Source organism: Camelus dromedarius, chromosome 10, assembly GCF_036321535.1.
Source record: "Camelus dromedarius isolate mCamDro1 chromosome 10, mCamDro1.pat, whole genome shotgun sequence".
Classification (NCBI taxonomy): Eukaryota; Metazoa; Chordata; class Mammalia; order Artiodactyla; family Camelidae; genus Camelus; species Camelus dromedarius.
Window position 1 is genome coordinate 31,803,549 of NC_087445.1, and position 13,567 is coordinate 31,817,115.

At 37.3% G+C, this 13,567-nt stretch overlaps 1 protein-coding gene across 1 annotated transcript in view; it reads left to right on the forward strand.

Moving 5' to 3' along the window:
- The window catches only part of GLIS3 (GLIS family zinc finger 3), a 438,827-nt gene that overhangs the window by 11,576 nt on the left and 413,684 nt on the right, over window positions 1-13,567 (forward strand). Inside the window, exon 2 of the mRNA XM_031449780.2 lies at window positions 6,961-7,445. Coding sequence (XP_031305640.2) covers window positions 7,058-7,445 — 388 coding nt within the window. The 5' untranslated portion in view covers window positions 6,961-7,057. The remainder of the gene's footprint in view (window positions 1-6,960; window positions 7,446-13,567) is intronic.

Genomic DNA, 13,567 nt, shown 5'->3' on the forward strand with positions numbered 1-13,567 from the left:
AAGATAGGCAAGTATGAGTGTGTGATAATTAAGTTCTCAGTGCTTTAATTATATTTCCTTCTTACACACTCACCTTCTTAATGATCTAACCTAATGTTTTTATCCAGATTTTTGATGAGAATTCCTGCTTGTGTATGAACTTGCTGCCAAAACTGACTCCCTTATTTTTAAAAACCTGGATATGGGCATAGTCTGCAAATCTGCAGACACTTGTCAGTTGGACCATGGTCTTAGTGGCTCATATTTCCAGTTATGTTGGATAATTCCTCATTTTCAACAAATTGCCAACGCAACATATTTATTTTGCCTTTTTTTTTTTTTTTTGGTTAGTACTGAATAAGTGCTTTCTTCTGCAGGGTTCAGAGTGCTCAGAAAACACTATTTTATCAGTGAGTGGCGATAGATGGGCAATATCATCTGGCAAAGCACAGAGACATTAAATGGCTATTGCCCATAGTCAACCAGTGAATCAATAGACCAGCTAGTAATACATTTGAGTTCTTCTAAACCGACATAGCAGAAAAGGCATTGGAATATTTCCAGCATGAAAAAAAATTTTTACAACTAGTCTGATACCAGGGTTCATTTCTTATTGTTCCATAAACAAATTTAAATAATGCAGATTTGGATAATCTGAATTGAATTTATCTGTTCCTTCTTGGCAGCTTTATGTAGTGAAGGGAAGGACAGGAGTGAGACCTAGGATCATTACTGAGGACTAGTTGGTACGTCAGTATTAAATGTGACAGACTGATAGAAGTTGTCGTCTTCTTTTTTTTTTAAATGAAGATACTGGACATTGAATCCAGGACCTCCTGCATGCTAAGTATGTGCTCTACTACTCAGCTATACCCACCCCCTAAAATTAATTTTTTTAATTTATTTTTTCTATTTATTTATTTATTTATATTGAGTAATAATCATTTTACAATGTTGTGTCAAATTCTAGTGTAGAGCACAATTTTTCAGTTATACATGAACATATATATATTCATTGTCACATTTTTGTTTTCGCTATGAGCTACCACAAGATCTTGTGTATATTTCCCTGTGTTATATAGTATAATCTTGTTTATCTATTCTGCATTTTAAAATCCCAGTCTGTCCCTTCCCACCGCCCACCCCCTTGGCAACCACAAGTTTGTATTCTATGTCTATGAGTCTGTTTCTGTTTTGTATTTATGTTTTTTTTTTTTTTTTTTTAGATTCCACATATGAATGATCTCATATGGTATTTTTCTTTCTCTTTCTGGCTTACTTCACTTAGAGTGACGTTCCCCAGGAACATCCATGTTGCTGCAAATGGGGTTATGTTGTCAGTTTTTGTGGCTAAATAGTATTCCATTGTATAAATATACCACATCCTCTTTATCCAGTCATCTGTTGATGGACATTTAGGCTGTTTCCATGTCTTGGCTATTGTAAATAGTCCTGTTATGAACATTGGGGTGCAGGTGTCATTTTGAAGTAGAGTTCCTTCTAGATAGATGCCCAGGAGCAGGATTGCTGGGTCATATGGTAAGTCTATTCCTAGTCTTTTGAGGAATCTCCATACTGTTTCCACAGTGGCTTTCCTTGCTTCCCTCTCCCACTCTTAATGATTTAGATGTCTTCTTTTACAATATTATGTTTATTCTTTTTGTAATTCATGGCAGTTATCTCCTTTCCAGTTATGAGTTTCTCATTTTTGTAGCGTCCTGCTTCTTTTCTATTTAGAGTAGACCTATCAATATTTCTTTTAGCATGGGTTTAGTGTTGTTAAACTCTTTTTTAAGTTTTTGCTTGTCTATGAAGTTCTTTATCTCTCCTTCTATTCTAAAAGATAGCCTTGCTGGATAGAGTATCCTAGGGTGCATCTTTTTTTCATTCAGGACTTTGAACATATCTTGCCACTCCCTTCTGGCCTGTAGTGTTTGTGTGGAGAAATCAGCTGAGAGCCTAATGGGGGTTCCCTTGTAACTCACTCTTTGTTTTTCTCTTGCTGCCTTTAGGATATTTCTTTATCCTTGACTCTGGCCATCTTGATTATGATATGTCTTGCTGTGGGTCTGTTTGGGTTCTTCCTGTTTGGGACCCTCTGAGCCTCCTGTACTTGGATATCTGATTCCTTCTTTAGGTTTGGGAAGTTTTCAGTTATGATTTCTTCAAATACCTTTTCAGTCCCCTTTGTTCTTTCTTCCCCTTCTGGAACCCCTTAAAATTCTTAATAAAATGGAGAATTGGTAAAGATGAAGAAAACATTCCAGATTTATATTGTTGAAAATTTTTGAAGTTCCTAAATGTATGGGCAGACAGTCAACTTTGTAGAAGATACAGTGAGTGCTTGACTTGAAAATTAAATACTACAGGGTTCCCACCACTATCTGAAAGTAGAGCGTTCTTATGAAACCTTTCATCAGCTGAAATCGCAAAAAGTGAAGAAGCAGTTACCTTAGGACACAGATTGCTGAGGGATACACAAAATAAATCAAGATAAAGCACAGATGCTCACAGACCCGGTTCAGAGTTGTAGCAGCTTGAAGCTGAGGTGCTGAGTGTAGTTCCCAGGGAAGGAGCTTGTTGGTGCCACTCTCGCTGCTCAGGGTGAGCACTGCCACTGTAAGTGCCTCCTGCAAAACAAGTGCTGAACGCTGTTTTTGCATTTCACCTTTTTTCATAAAAGTGGAAATTCTCGGATTTCTTTTCTTTTCTTTTCTTTTCTTTTTTTAACATTTTTTATTGATCTGTAATCATTTTACAATGTTGTGCCAAATTCCAGTGTTCAGCACAATTTTTCAGTCATTCATGGACATATACACACTCATTGTCACATTTTTTTCTCTGTGAGTTATCATAACATTTTGTGTATATTTCCCTGTGCTATACAGTATAATCTTGTTTATCTATTCTACAATTTTGAAATCCCAGTCTATCCCTTCCCACCCTCCACCCCCCCGGCAACCACAAGTCTGTATTCTCTGTCTATGAGTCTATTTCTGTCCTGTATTTACGCTTTGTTTTTGTTTGTTTGTTTGTTTGTTTTTGTTTTTTAGATTCCACATATGAGCGATCTTATATGATATTTTTCTTTCTCTTTCTGGCTTACTTCACTTAGAATGACATTCTCCAGGAGCATCCATGTTGCTGCAAATGGCATTATGTTGTCGGTTTTTATGGCTGAGTAGTATTCCATTGTATAAATATACCACTTCTTCTTTATCCAGTCACCTGTTGATGGACATTTAGGCTGTTTTCATGTTTTGGCTATTGTAAATAGTGCTGCTATGAACACTGGGGTGCAGGTGTCATCCTGAAGTAGGGTTCCTTCTGGATACAAGCCCAGGAGTGGGATTCCTGGGTCATACGGTGAGTCTATACCTAGTCTTTTGAGGAATCTCCACACTGTTTTCCATAGTGGCTGCACCAAACTGCATTCCCACCAGCAGTGTAGGAGGGTTCCCCTTTCTCCACAGTCTCTCCAGCATTTGTCATTTGTGGATTTTTGAACGACAGCCATTCTGACTGGTGTGAGGTGATACCTCATTGTAGTTTTGATTTGCATTTCTCTGAGAATTAGTGATATTGAGCATTTTTTCATGTGCCTTTTGATCATTTGTATGTCTTCCTTGGAGAATTGCTTGTTTAGGTCTTCTGCCCATTTTTGGATTGGGTTGTTTATTTTTTTCTTATTGAGTCATATGAGCTGCTTATATATTCTGGAGATCAAGCCTTTGTCAGTTTCATTTGCAAAAATTTTCTCCCATTCTGTAGGTTGTCTTCTTGTTTTACTTCTGGTTTCCTTTGCTGTGCAGAAGCTTGTAAGTTTCATTAGGTCCCATTTGTTTATTCTTGTTTTTATTTCTTCTAGGAGAAAATTTTTGAAATGTATGTCAGATAATGTTTTGCCTATGTTTTCCTCTAGGAGGTTTATTGTATCTTGTCTTATGTTTAAGTCTTTGATCCATTTTGAGTTGATTTTTGTATGTGGTGTAAGGGAGTGTTCTAGCTTCATTGTTTTACATGCTGCTGTCCAGTTTTCCCAACACCATTTGCTGAAGAGACTGTCTTTATTCCATTGTATATTCTTGCCTCCTTTGTTAAAGATGAGTTGACCAAAAGTTTGTGGGTTCATTTCTGGGCTCTCTCTTCTGTTCCATTGGTCTATATGTCTGTTTTGGTACCAATACCATGCTGTCTTGATGACTGTAGCTCTATAGTATTGTCTGAAGTCTGGGAGAGTTATTCCTCCAGCCTCTTTCTTTCTCTTCAGTAATGCTTTGGCAATTCTAGGTCTTTGATGGTTCCATATGAATTTTATTATGATTTTTTCTAGTTCTGTGAAATATGTCCTGGGTAATTGGATAGGGATTGCATTAAATCTGTAGATTGCTTTGGGCAGTGTGACCATTTTAACAATATTGATTCTTCCAATCCAAGAGCATGGAATATCTTTCCATTTTTTAAAGTCTTCTTTAATTTCCTTCATCAGTGGTTTATAGTTTTCTGTGTATAATTCTTTCACCTCCTTGGTTAGATTTATTCCCAGATATTTTATTACTTTGGGTGCTATTTTAAAGGGGATTGTTTCTTTACTTTCTTTTTCTGTTGATTCATTGTTAGTGTAAAGAAATGCAACTGATTTTTGAACGTTAATTTTGTAACCTGCTACCTTGCTGAATTCTTCAATCAGCTCTAGTAGGTTTTGTGTGGACCTTTTAGGGTTTTCTATATATAGTAACATGTCATCAGCATATAGTGACACTTTTACCTCTTCTTTTCCAATTTGGATCCCTTTTATTTCTTTCTCTTGCCTGATTGCTGTGGCTAGGACTTCCAGGACTATGTTGAATAGGAGTGGTGATAGTGGGCATCCTTGTCCCAGATTTTAGTGGGAAGCTTTTGAGTTTTTCATCGTTGAGTACTATGCTGGCTGTAGGTTTGTCATATATAGCTTTTATTATGATGAGATATATTCCCTCTATACCCACTTTGGTGAGAGTTTTTATCATAAATGGGTGTTGAATTTTATCAAATGCTTTTTCTGCATCGATTGAGATGATCATGTGGTTTTTGTCCTTTCTCTTGTTGATGTGATGTATTACATTGATTTGCGTATGTTGAACCATCCTTGTGTCCCTGGGATGAACCCCACTTGGTCATGATGTATAATCTTTTTTATGTGTTGTTGGATTCTATTTGCTAAAATTTTGGTGAGGATTTTGGCATCTATGTTCATCAGTGATACTGGCCTATAATTCTCTTTTTTTGTAGTGTCTTTGCCTGGTTTTGGTATCAGGGTGATGGTGGCTTCATAGAATGAGTTTGGGAGTATTCCCTCCTTTTCAATCGTCTGGAAGAGTTTGAGAAGGACTGGTATGAGTTCTTCTTTGTATGTTTGGTAGAATTCCCCGGTGAAGCCGTCCGGTCCTGGACTTTTATTTGTAGGGAGGTTTTTAATTGCTATTTCTATTTCCTTTCTAGTGATCGGATTGTTCAAGTGTTCAGATTCTTCTTGATTAAGTCTTGGTGGACAGTATGTTTCCAGAAACTTGTCCATCTCCTCTAGGTTATCCAGTTTGGTTCCATATAGTTTTTCATAATATCGGATTTCTTTTGGTTAGCAAAACAGGTATTTATGTAGTTCTTTTGTAAAAGTGAACAGTGTAAAGTGAACTTTTGAAAAGCAAGGGATACCTGTACTTCTGATTTTCTAAAATGATAAAGGAAAAAACTCTTTGCAAAAAAAATTTGCCCTCCTTGATATCCTGTCCTTGATGATTTATGGAGCATTCATCTGGGAGTTGAGTTGGAAATATTTGCCTAAGAGTTTGAGTGGCTCATAGAGAAAAAGTAGGAGTCATCCAGTTGAGGATATCTGGCCATTACTACTTTGCACTCAGTCTGTATTTCTTGTGTTTGTTCAGCTTTGACTTCTTTCCATGACTATCATGTCTATATAAAAGAATACAGATTATGACTGTGTCAGTCATTTATTTGGAGTAGTGGCACTTAGTCAAGTCGTTGTATACTTTTTGGGGAGCTATTGATTAAGGGAGGAAAAGGTCTTTCCTAATGATTTGTAACCAGGGAGTGCTGACTGACATTATTATATATGGATGGATGGTGATGTTTTGTGGCCAGATCACTACTTTTGGTTCTCCCTCTGTCACATGAGGAAGGGGGTGGTTGGATAGCAAACAGAAGCTTCATGTGTGTGGTGCATGGTGAATGTACTCACCTTTAGAAACGCTGTTCTGTCCTTGTGCTTTCTGTGAGGCATTTTTGCACAGCACTTTCTTTTTCTAGGGTCTTACTGGAAGGTAAGAGTATTGTGATGTTAATTCTGTTTCCATCCCCATAACTCAGGATCAATATGGGACCAAGACTGCTGTGAATATTTGGATATATGGATGTACGAAGCCTTTGTGAGATTCCCCAGGCCTATATTTTTATCTTTCGTAAATCTACGGACTGTGAAAAAGTTGCTCATAGAGTGAAAAATCTGAGAATTTTAATGTCCTCATAATCTCACTTAGAGGTTATATCTGCTTTTTGTTTACTGGAACCTTCAAAGCACTAGTCTCACAGCTCATGAAGCTGATGGTTTTGGGTTTCCCAAGACACACTGTAGCAAAAGTGAACTAGTCCAGACAGATCCTCTAGGGAGCAAAATAAGTTTCATTTTGCAAGCCGGCACCAGTAGATTGGTTGTAGTTGCCAAGAGCACTATATTGATAAGGGTTTGGTGGCAAAAAAACCACAATGCAGTGATCCATAATCCATGCCTACTGTGAATGCAGAATGGGAGAGTGCTTGCCAGTCAACCATGTATGTATTCTATAACCCTCTTATACGTAAAAGACCCAATTTGCTGACGGTGCTTCTTTTCTTCCTGATGTGAATGGTACAGGGGTTGAAAACTTACTGTAACTTATTTTCGTTTTTACTTTTAAAAATGCCTGCATTTATTTTTTTAAACAGGCTAATAACCCACCATGGATAACTTATTGGACTTTGCCTGAAAGGAGTCATTATTGTCATTGGATATTTGACCACCCTGGCTACAGGTTTTTTCAGAATGAATGGAAGGTCATGCAGCATGAATCTCCACCGGGCATCAGGAACCCCTCAGGGGCCTGGGATGGTCAGTGGTCAGCACATTCCTCCCATCCGAGCCCACTCAGGGACTTCTGGCCCATCATCCTGTGGCAGCACACCGAGTCCTGCTATTGGAAGCCTTGCTAACAGCCTCCATCTCAAGATGCCCTCAGGAGGAGGGATGGCTCCTCCGAGCAACATGACTGAGAGCCCCATCCATCTGCCTGCCTTGAGCCCCAGGAGACAAGTGCTCACCAATGGGAAGCCACGATTCCAAGTTACCCAGGCTGGAGACATGTCAGGGACACACAATTTAAAGCCAAAGCAGCAGGAGTTTGGAAGCCCTTTTCCTCCAAATCCTGGGAAAGGTAGGATTGTTTTCTGGGATCTTTTAAATGTGGATGCTTTTTTCTCTTTCTACTCTCTTCTCTTCCAGCAAGTCTTATGGAAAAATACATGATTCAGTGTTAGGGTCAAACTTGATGGTCTCATCATGATATCCAGCTTTGACAGAAAGAATGTGAATGTGGATGTGTGTGAAGGCAAGGGAGCCACATTAGTAAATGTGACACCTCACGGGACTATGAAACAGAATGGAAGATGAGATAGAAAGGTCAGAAACAGGGAGGTAGAGTTTGTGGTGGTGGAGGAAGGGCAAAGCAAGTTTAGAATGATTCTGCCCTCGGGACACACAGAGCTCACCCTGGTTCACCAGGACCTCCATTCTGCAGGCCAGGGAGGAGATGGGTGGCTGGAACTGTCATTATGTTAGTTGGGTGCTAGAATAAAAGTGATTTGGAGGGAAAAGGATTAAAAAGGGAGAAATTTTAATAGCCAATAAAATGAGGAACTAGTACATAAAAATGGTAAAAAGTTATTCTAAGAGCAGAACCTACGATTTTTATAATGTAACTAGTGACAATAGAAAAGGAAATGAAGAATATAATGAAAAGATGTATTTTTGTGCTTATAGAGAACTAGAAAAACTTGTTAATTTGAAATGCAGAGAGAATGCTTTTAATTCAGTAGTGTTTGAATTATTATACATTTTAAATTAAAGAATAATTATTGGAGAATAACAGATTATTTAAATGACAGTCTCTCTATAGAAACTGATGTTGACTTATTGCTAATGATATGTCTATTTGGACTAGAAGATGAAAGAATATGTATCCCACGTAAAATATAGCTTTGTTATGTAAAATAGTACAATTATATATTCTTTTAGATATTTTAAGCATTTAGGTTAAATGTTTATACACCAAATAAAATTACTAGCAGCCCTGTGAATAGCCATTTACCCAGTTAACTCATAGCACATCCAGTTATAGTGAATAATGATTTATATCAGGCAAGTAGCCCCAAAGTTGGTTGTTTTAGTGTTTGTATTTCTGTGTATGGAGAAATTGATATAAATGAGTAGATTTATAAAGAAAATACTAAACATGTGTAACTTTTTTCCTTTAAAAATTTTTTCTATTTTGATCTAGGTTTGGTTTTAAGTTGTTTTATTTCTCAAAGCTATTAATCTTTAGTGTAAGTATAGGAAACATTTTCCCTGGGGGCTGCATCCACAATGCTCTGTCGTTGTTGGGTTGCTATGTTCATGGTGTGGCAAACTAAGTTTCTTAATGTCAAGCTCATGTGTTTGTATATTCAGGGGCTGAGGCCAGTGAAATCTTTCAGCTCATGCTTGACTAATGAACTGTAGCTTGCTTTTATATATACTTGTGTTTGAAATCCCGACTGGCAATAATAATGGTCATAATATTAATAACTTTCATTTATTATATCATAACTCAGCATGTACCAAGCACTGTGTTAAGTGCTTTCCAGTACATAGGCTCAGTTATTCCTCACAACAGCCCTGAGTTGTAAGCTATTGTTGATGAACTGATAGGGGAACTAATGTCTAGGAAGAGTAAGTGACTTAAGCACTACCAAGGCAGTAACTGGGAATGCTGCCTTAATAGTGACTAGAAGTGGGTATAATTATAATCATGGTTTATAAAAAATGCTTCAGGTACTTAAGGAATAATGAACTCTCAGGGTTAATACATCTTGGAATTTATGTAAAAATCAGCACTGCTTCCTGATTTGCTTTTTGATTTTCTGGCTCCTTGCTCAGTTTCCAAGCTTGTAGTGCCTATTCTGGATCTACATGGTTGCAGCATGCATTCACATGGATAAGGGGGTTGAGGACAACTGTATTATTATCCTCCTTGGCCTTGCAGCTTGGATAACACCTGTGGTCTGGGTGGTGCTAGGAATGGCTGGATGTGTCCCTTTCAGATCTTGGTTGACAGTTCCTAAACTAGGCCAATAACTGGTTGAGAATGGTGATCTTGGGCTGTTTGAACTTCACCCAATTATTTGCTCAATAAATAATTGTTGAGTATATATTGTAGGTAAGCAACTGTTTGTGGGATATAATAGCCAGTAAAACATAGTCCAGGACCTCAAGGAGTTGAGAATTCAGTCAAATAAGTGGATAGTTAAAATAAAGCACAATTAAGGCTCTGGTACGGATATCTCAGGGTGTTATGGCAATATTTGGAGGGGTTTCCAGTCTGTGCTTGAAAAGTGGATCTGGGAGGAGAATATGATATCTAGGAAAACACCTGAAGGATGAGGAGCTAGCCTTACAGTCATGGGAGAATATATCCTGTGTATGTGTGTGTGTGTGTGTGTGTATCTGCATGTGTGCATGTGCATGCCTGTGAAGGAGCAGGGCTGTCTGGAACTTACTCTGGGTAGAAAGAAAAGGACACTCAAAACTTGGAGAGAAGAGATCATGGTGAATTTCATGAACTTCTACCCAATTTCACATTGTGGGGAATTGCAGAGACTGGTAAGAGGTGAGGGTGGAAAAGAATAAGCATTAGCTAGATAAAGGGTCATGAGTGACACGCTGAGGAATTTGGATCTATCTTGAGGACACTGGAGAGCTGTGGAAGGATTGTAACCTTGGGGATGATGTGATAAGCGAGGTTGACATCTCTCCCTGACTTTGCTTCTGCTTTCCCATGCATTATTGAGAATGTCATGCTCTAGAAGGATTAGTGCCTGTGACTCTTTGGGTATATTAGGGTTCTCCAGAGAAACAGAACCAGTAGGAGCTGTGTATCTCTCTGTGTATCTCTAATAGAATTAGTTACCCAGGGATTGTCACACAGACAAAAATCTGGCTGGAAGACTCAAAATTTCCAATGGGAGCTTCATGAGAAATATAAATTTGGTTGTAATGTTTATGTTTCTTAAAGATTGAGTTCTGCTCATATGAAAACTCAAATAACTGTGGTTTTAACATTGTTGGGTGTGGTTCTCAAATAGTGTGTCCAGGGCACTGGGGTGTCACAGGAAACTCAGAGGGAGCCTGAGATATTTTAAATTTTGGAGGAAACAAGGGAATATGTGACATCCCTGAACACCAGGCAAACTACTAGCTTGAGAAGTTTCATAGTTTCACTGTTAGATTGCAGTATGTTACTTTTGATGATATCATATCTTTGAGAAACTATATATCTGGTATTTGGGATTAAAGAAAGCATGTAGTTTGATAATCGCCAAAGGTAGAAGTAACACAAGTGTCCATCAGTGGATGAATGGGTAAATAATATGTGTCATATCCATACAATGGAATATTATTCAGCCTTCAAAGGACAGAAATTCTGACAAATACTACAACATGGATGAACCTTTAAGACTTTATGCTAAAAACACAAAAGTGAAATATGCCAGACACAAAAGGACAGATATTGTATGATTCCTCTTCTCTGAGGTTCCTAGAATAGTCAGATTCATAGAGAGAGAAAGGAGAATGCTGGTTGTTGTGGACTGGGGGAGGAGAGAATGGGGAGCTGTTGTTTAATGGGTACAGAGCTTCTTGGGAAGATGAAAAAGTTAGAGAAATGAGTGGTGATGATGGTTGCACAACAATATTAATATATTTAATGCCACTGAACTGTACACTTAAAAATGGTTAAGATGGTAAATTTTATGTTATTTTACCACAATTTAAAAAAAAAACAACCAAGTTCTCTGAAAATCAGTGTGGAATAGAAGATGAAGCGGGGAATGTCCAGTCTGATTCTAAGGTTTGAGAAGCAGTAGAGGGCATAATTGAAACTTCCCATTAGTAACTGTGATTATTTAAAAATGAAACAAAAATGTTTTTATTTTAAATTTATGTTATTTTTTCAAATAGTTAATAAATTATTTTCAAATAGTTAATATATTATATTAATAATATATTTTATTGTTAATAATAAAATAGTACATACATACTATTAAGTTATTGACACCTGACTACTTAATAAATGAAACTGTTAGGTTGTTCCATTTGGCCTAGGGGCACCATGAATAAATTACCAAGACACTAAGAATGCCATAAACTGAGAACATTTGGGAGCCTCTGTCTTAGGAGTTCATTTTTCTCATACCAAGAGCAGGCAAGGGTAGGTGTTTGCTGCTGATGGTTAGAACCTCAGGGAAGATAGGCCCAAGATGACAGAGCTTCCCTTAGTCTTTCCCTCTTGATTGCATAATGGCTGCCTCACTCCAGCTCCCTCTGTGGATTCAGTCTTCTGAAGATAGTGAAGGAGGAAGGAAGAAGGACAAAGGCAAAAATTCAAGAGACTACTCCCCTGCAATCGACTCCCTTTAATTGGCTTTCCCAGGAGCCCCACTCAACTATTAACACTTAATTAGCCAATTGTACACAACTGATTTCTTAAGTAAAACTCATTCTTCATTTCTGAATAAACCTTTAAAAAATAGTTAGATTTTGTCTTATTTTGTATTATGTTCTATTGTATTTTACTTTTTAGCATTAACTTTCTCACAAGTGAGTTGAAACACTTGAAACTAAGTTGCAGACACTGTGATTCATCACCCACAAATTCGTAAGCAGTTATCTTTCATGCCATATAACTGAAACACATTAATCATAACCAAGAAACTTAGCTTTGATATCATAATAGTATTTACACACAGTTGTATCTTAGAAGTATAGTTCATATTCAAGTTAATTTTATGTCATTTTATATTTTATGTTACTTATACTGTAATTTATAATATATTCTTTTCTTTCCTCTCTTATAATCTAGCGTCCTTTGTAGCCATTTTTTCCTTTTAATCCAGGATCTAATCAAAGATCAGGTATTACATTTCATTGTCATGTCTCTTTGGTGCCTTTAATCTAGAATGGCCCTCTCCCTCTGCCATTTTTTTGTGTTTCATGACAGAATGTGTTGGTATTTTTAGAGTTTAGGTCAGTTGTCTTGTCAGCTGATTACAATCTGATTTATTTGGTCATTTCTTCATGATTGGGTTCAGATGAAATATTTTTTGGTGGGAATACTACATAGGTTATTTGTGTACCACCCATTGGATTGATCCAGGAAGCCCTAAATGTTCATTCACCCTAATATTTGTGATGCTGCTTTTGGTTGCCTGGCTAAGGTGATGTCACAGATCTCTGCATTGTGAAGGACATTTTTCAAAATTAATAAATAATCGTATGCAAATATCTTGTTCTCCAACGGCCTTTCATAGCATCCATTGATGATCATTGACTGAAATAGTTACTATGTTCCTGACTCCATAATGGTTATTTTCTGATTTTATCATTCCTTCTGTGTTTATTAGCCAGTATTCTTTTGGGAAGGAGAACTTCTTTCCCTTCTTTTTTTGAGAATCACTGCAGATTGATGTATTCTTTAAAAAAAATTCACTATGCTGTAATTTATTACCATCACTATTTTTTCTGATGCTCAACTGTTCCAGATTTGGCTGGTGGGAGCCCCTTCAGGTTAGTTCTTACGTCCTTTTGACATGTTCCTATTCAGTACTTTCTTGCTTTGAGACATAACTGGATGTTCTAGGCTTACTTCTACTCCCTTGGCCCAAACCTGAAATCAGCCATTTTCCCAAAAATCTCAGGTCCTTTTTAGTGGGAAATGATATTTGGAAAACTGGATAAAAGGGTGTTCTTATGGGCTCTGGGATGTCATTGCTTTGTAGGTCCTTTCTGTGGACAAGTGAGGAAAAAAAACCAGAACAAGTTAACAAGTTCCAGTTAAAAATACAACATCAGAGTTCTTCCTTACATTTCCTCATTGCTAATTTTCGGTGAGACCCTGGTTCTCAACAACGTAAGAATATTTGTTCATTTGCTCTGTACTATAGCAGAGAAAAAGGTTACTTTTAGCATTGTATTTCTAATATATAGACATTTGTTTTAAAAATGATTGTTTACTTCATGTAAATTTTCAGTGTGCTGAGATAAGAATTTTTATTTTTATCGTTGCCACTGAGTGAGTGTGGAGGACATTCTGCAGCTGGCAACTTTCTGGACCTGCTAGAATGGGTGAGTATAGAATCCCAATTATATTGTGCCAATAATGGCATTTCCCCCTACTTCCTGCTCAACAGTTACAAGTTGTAATTAGACTGGTAGAAATGTATTTTTCAGAGCATCTGGGAAATC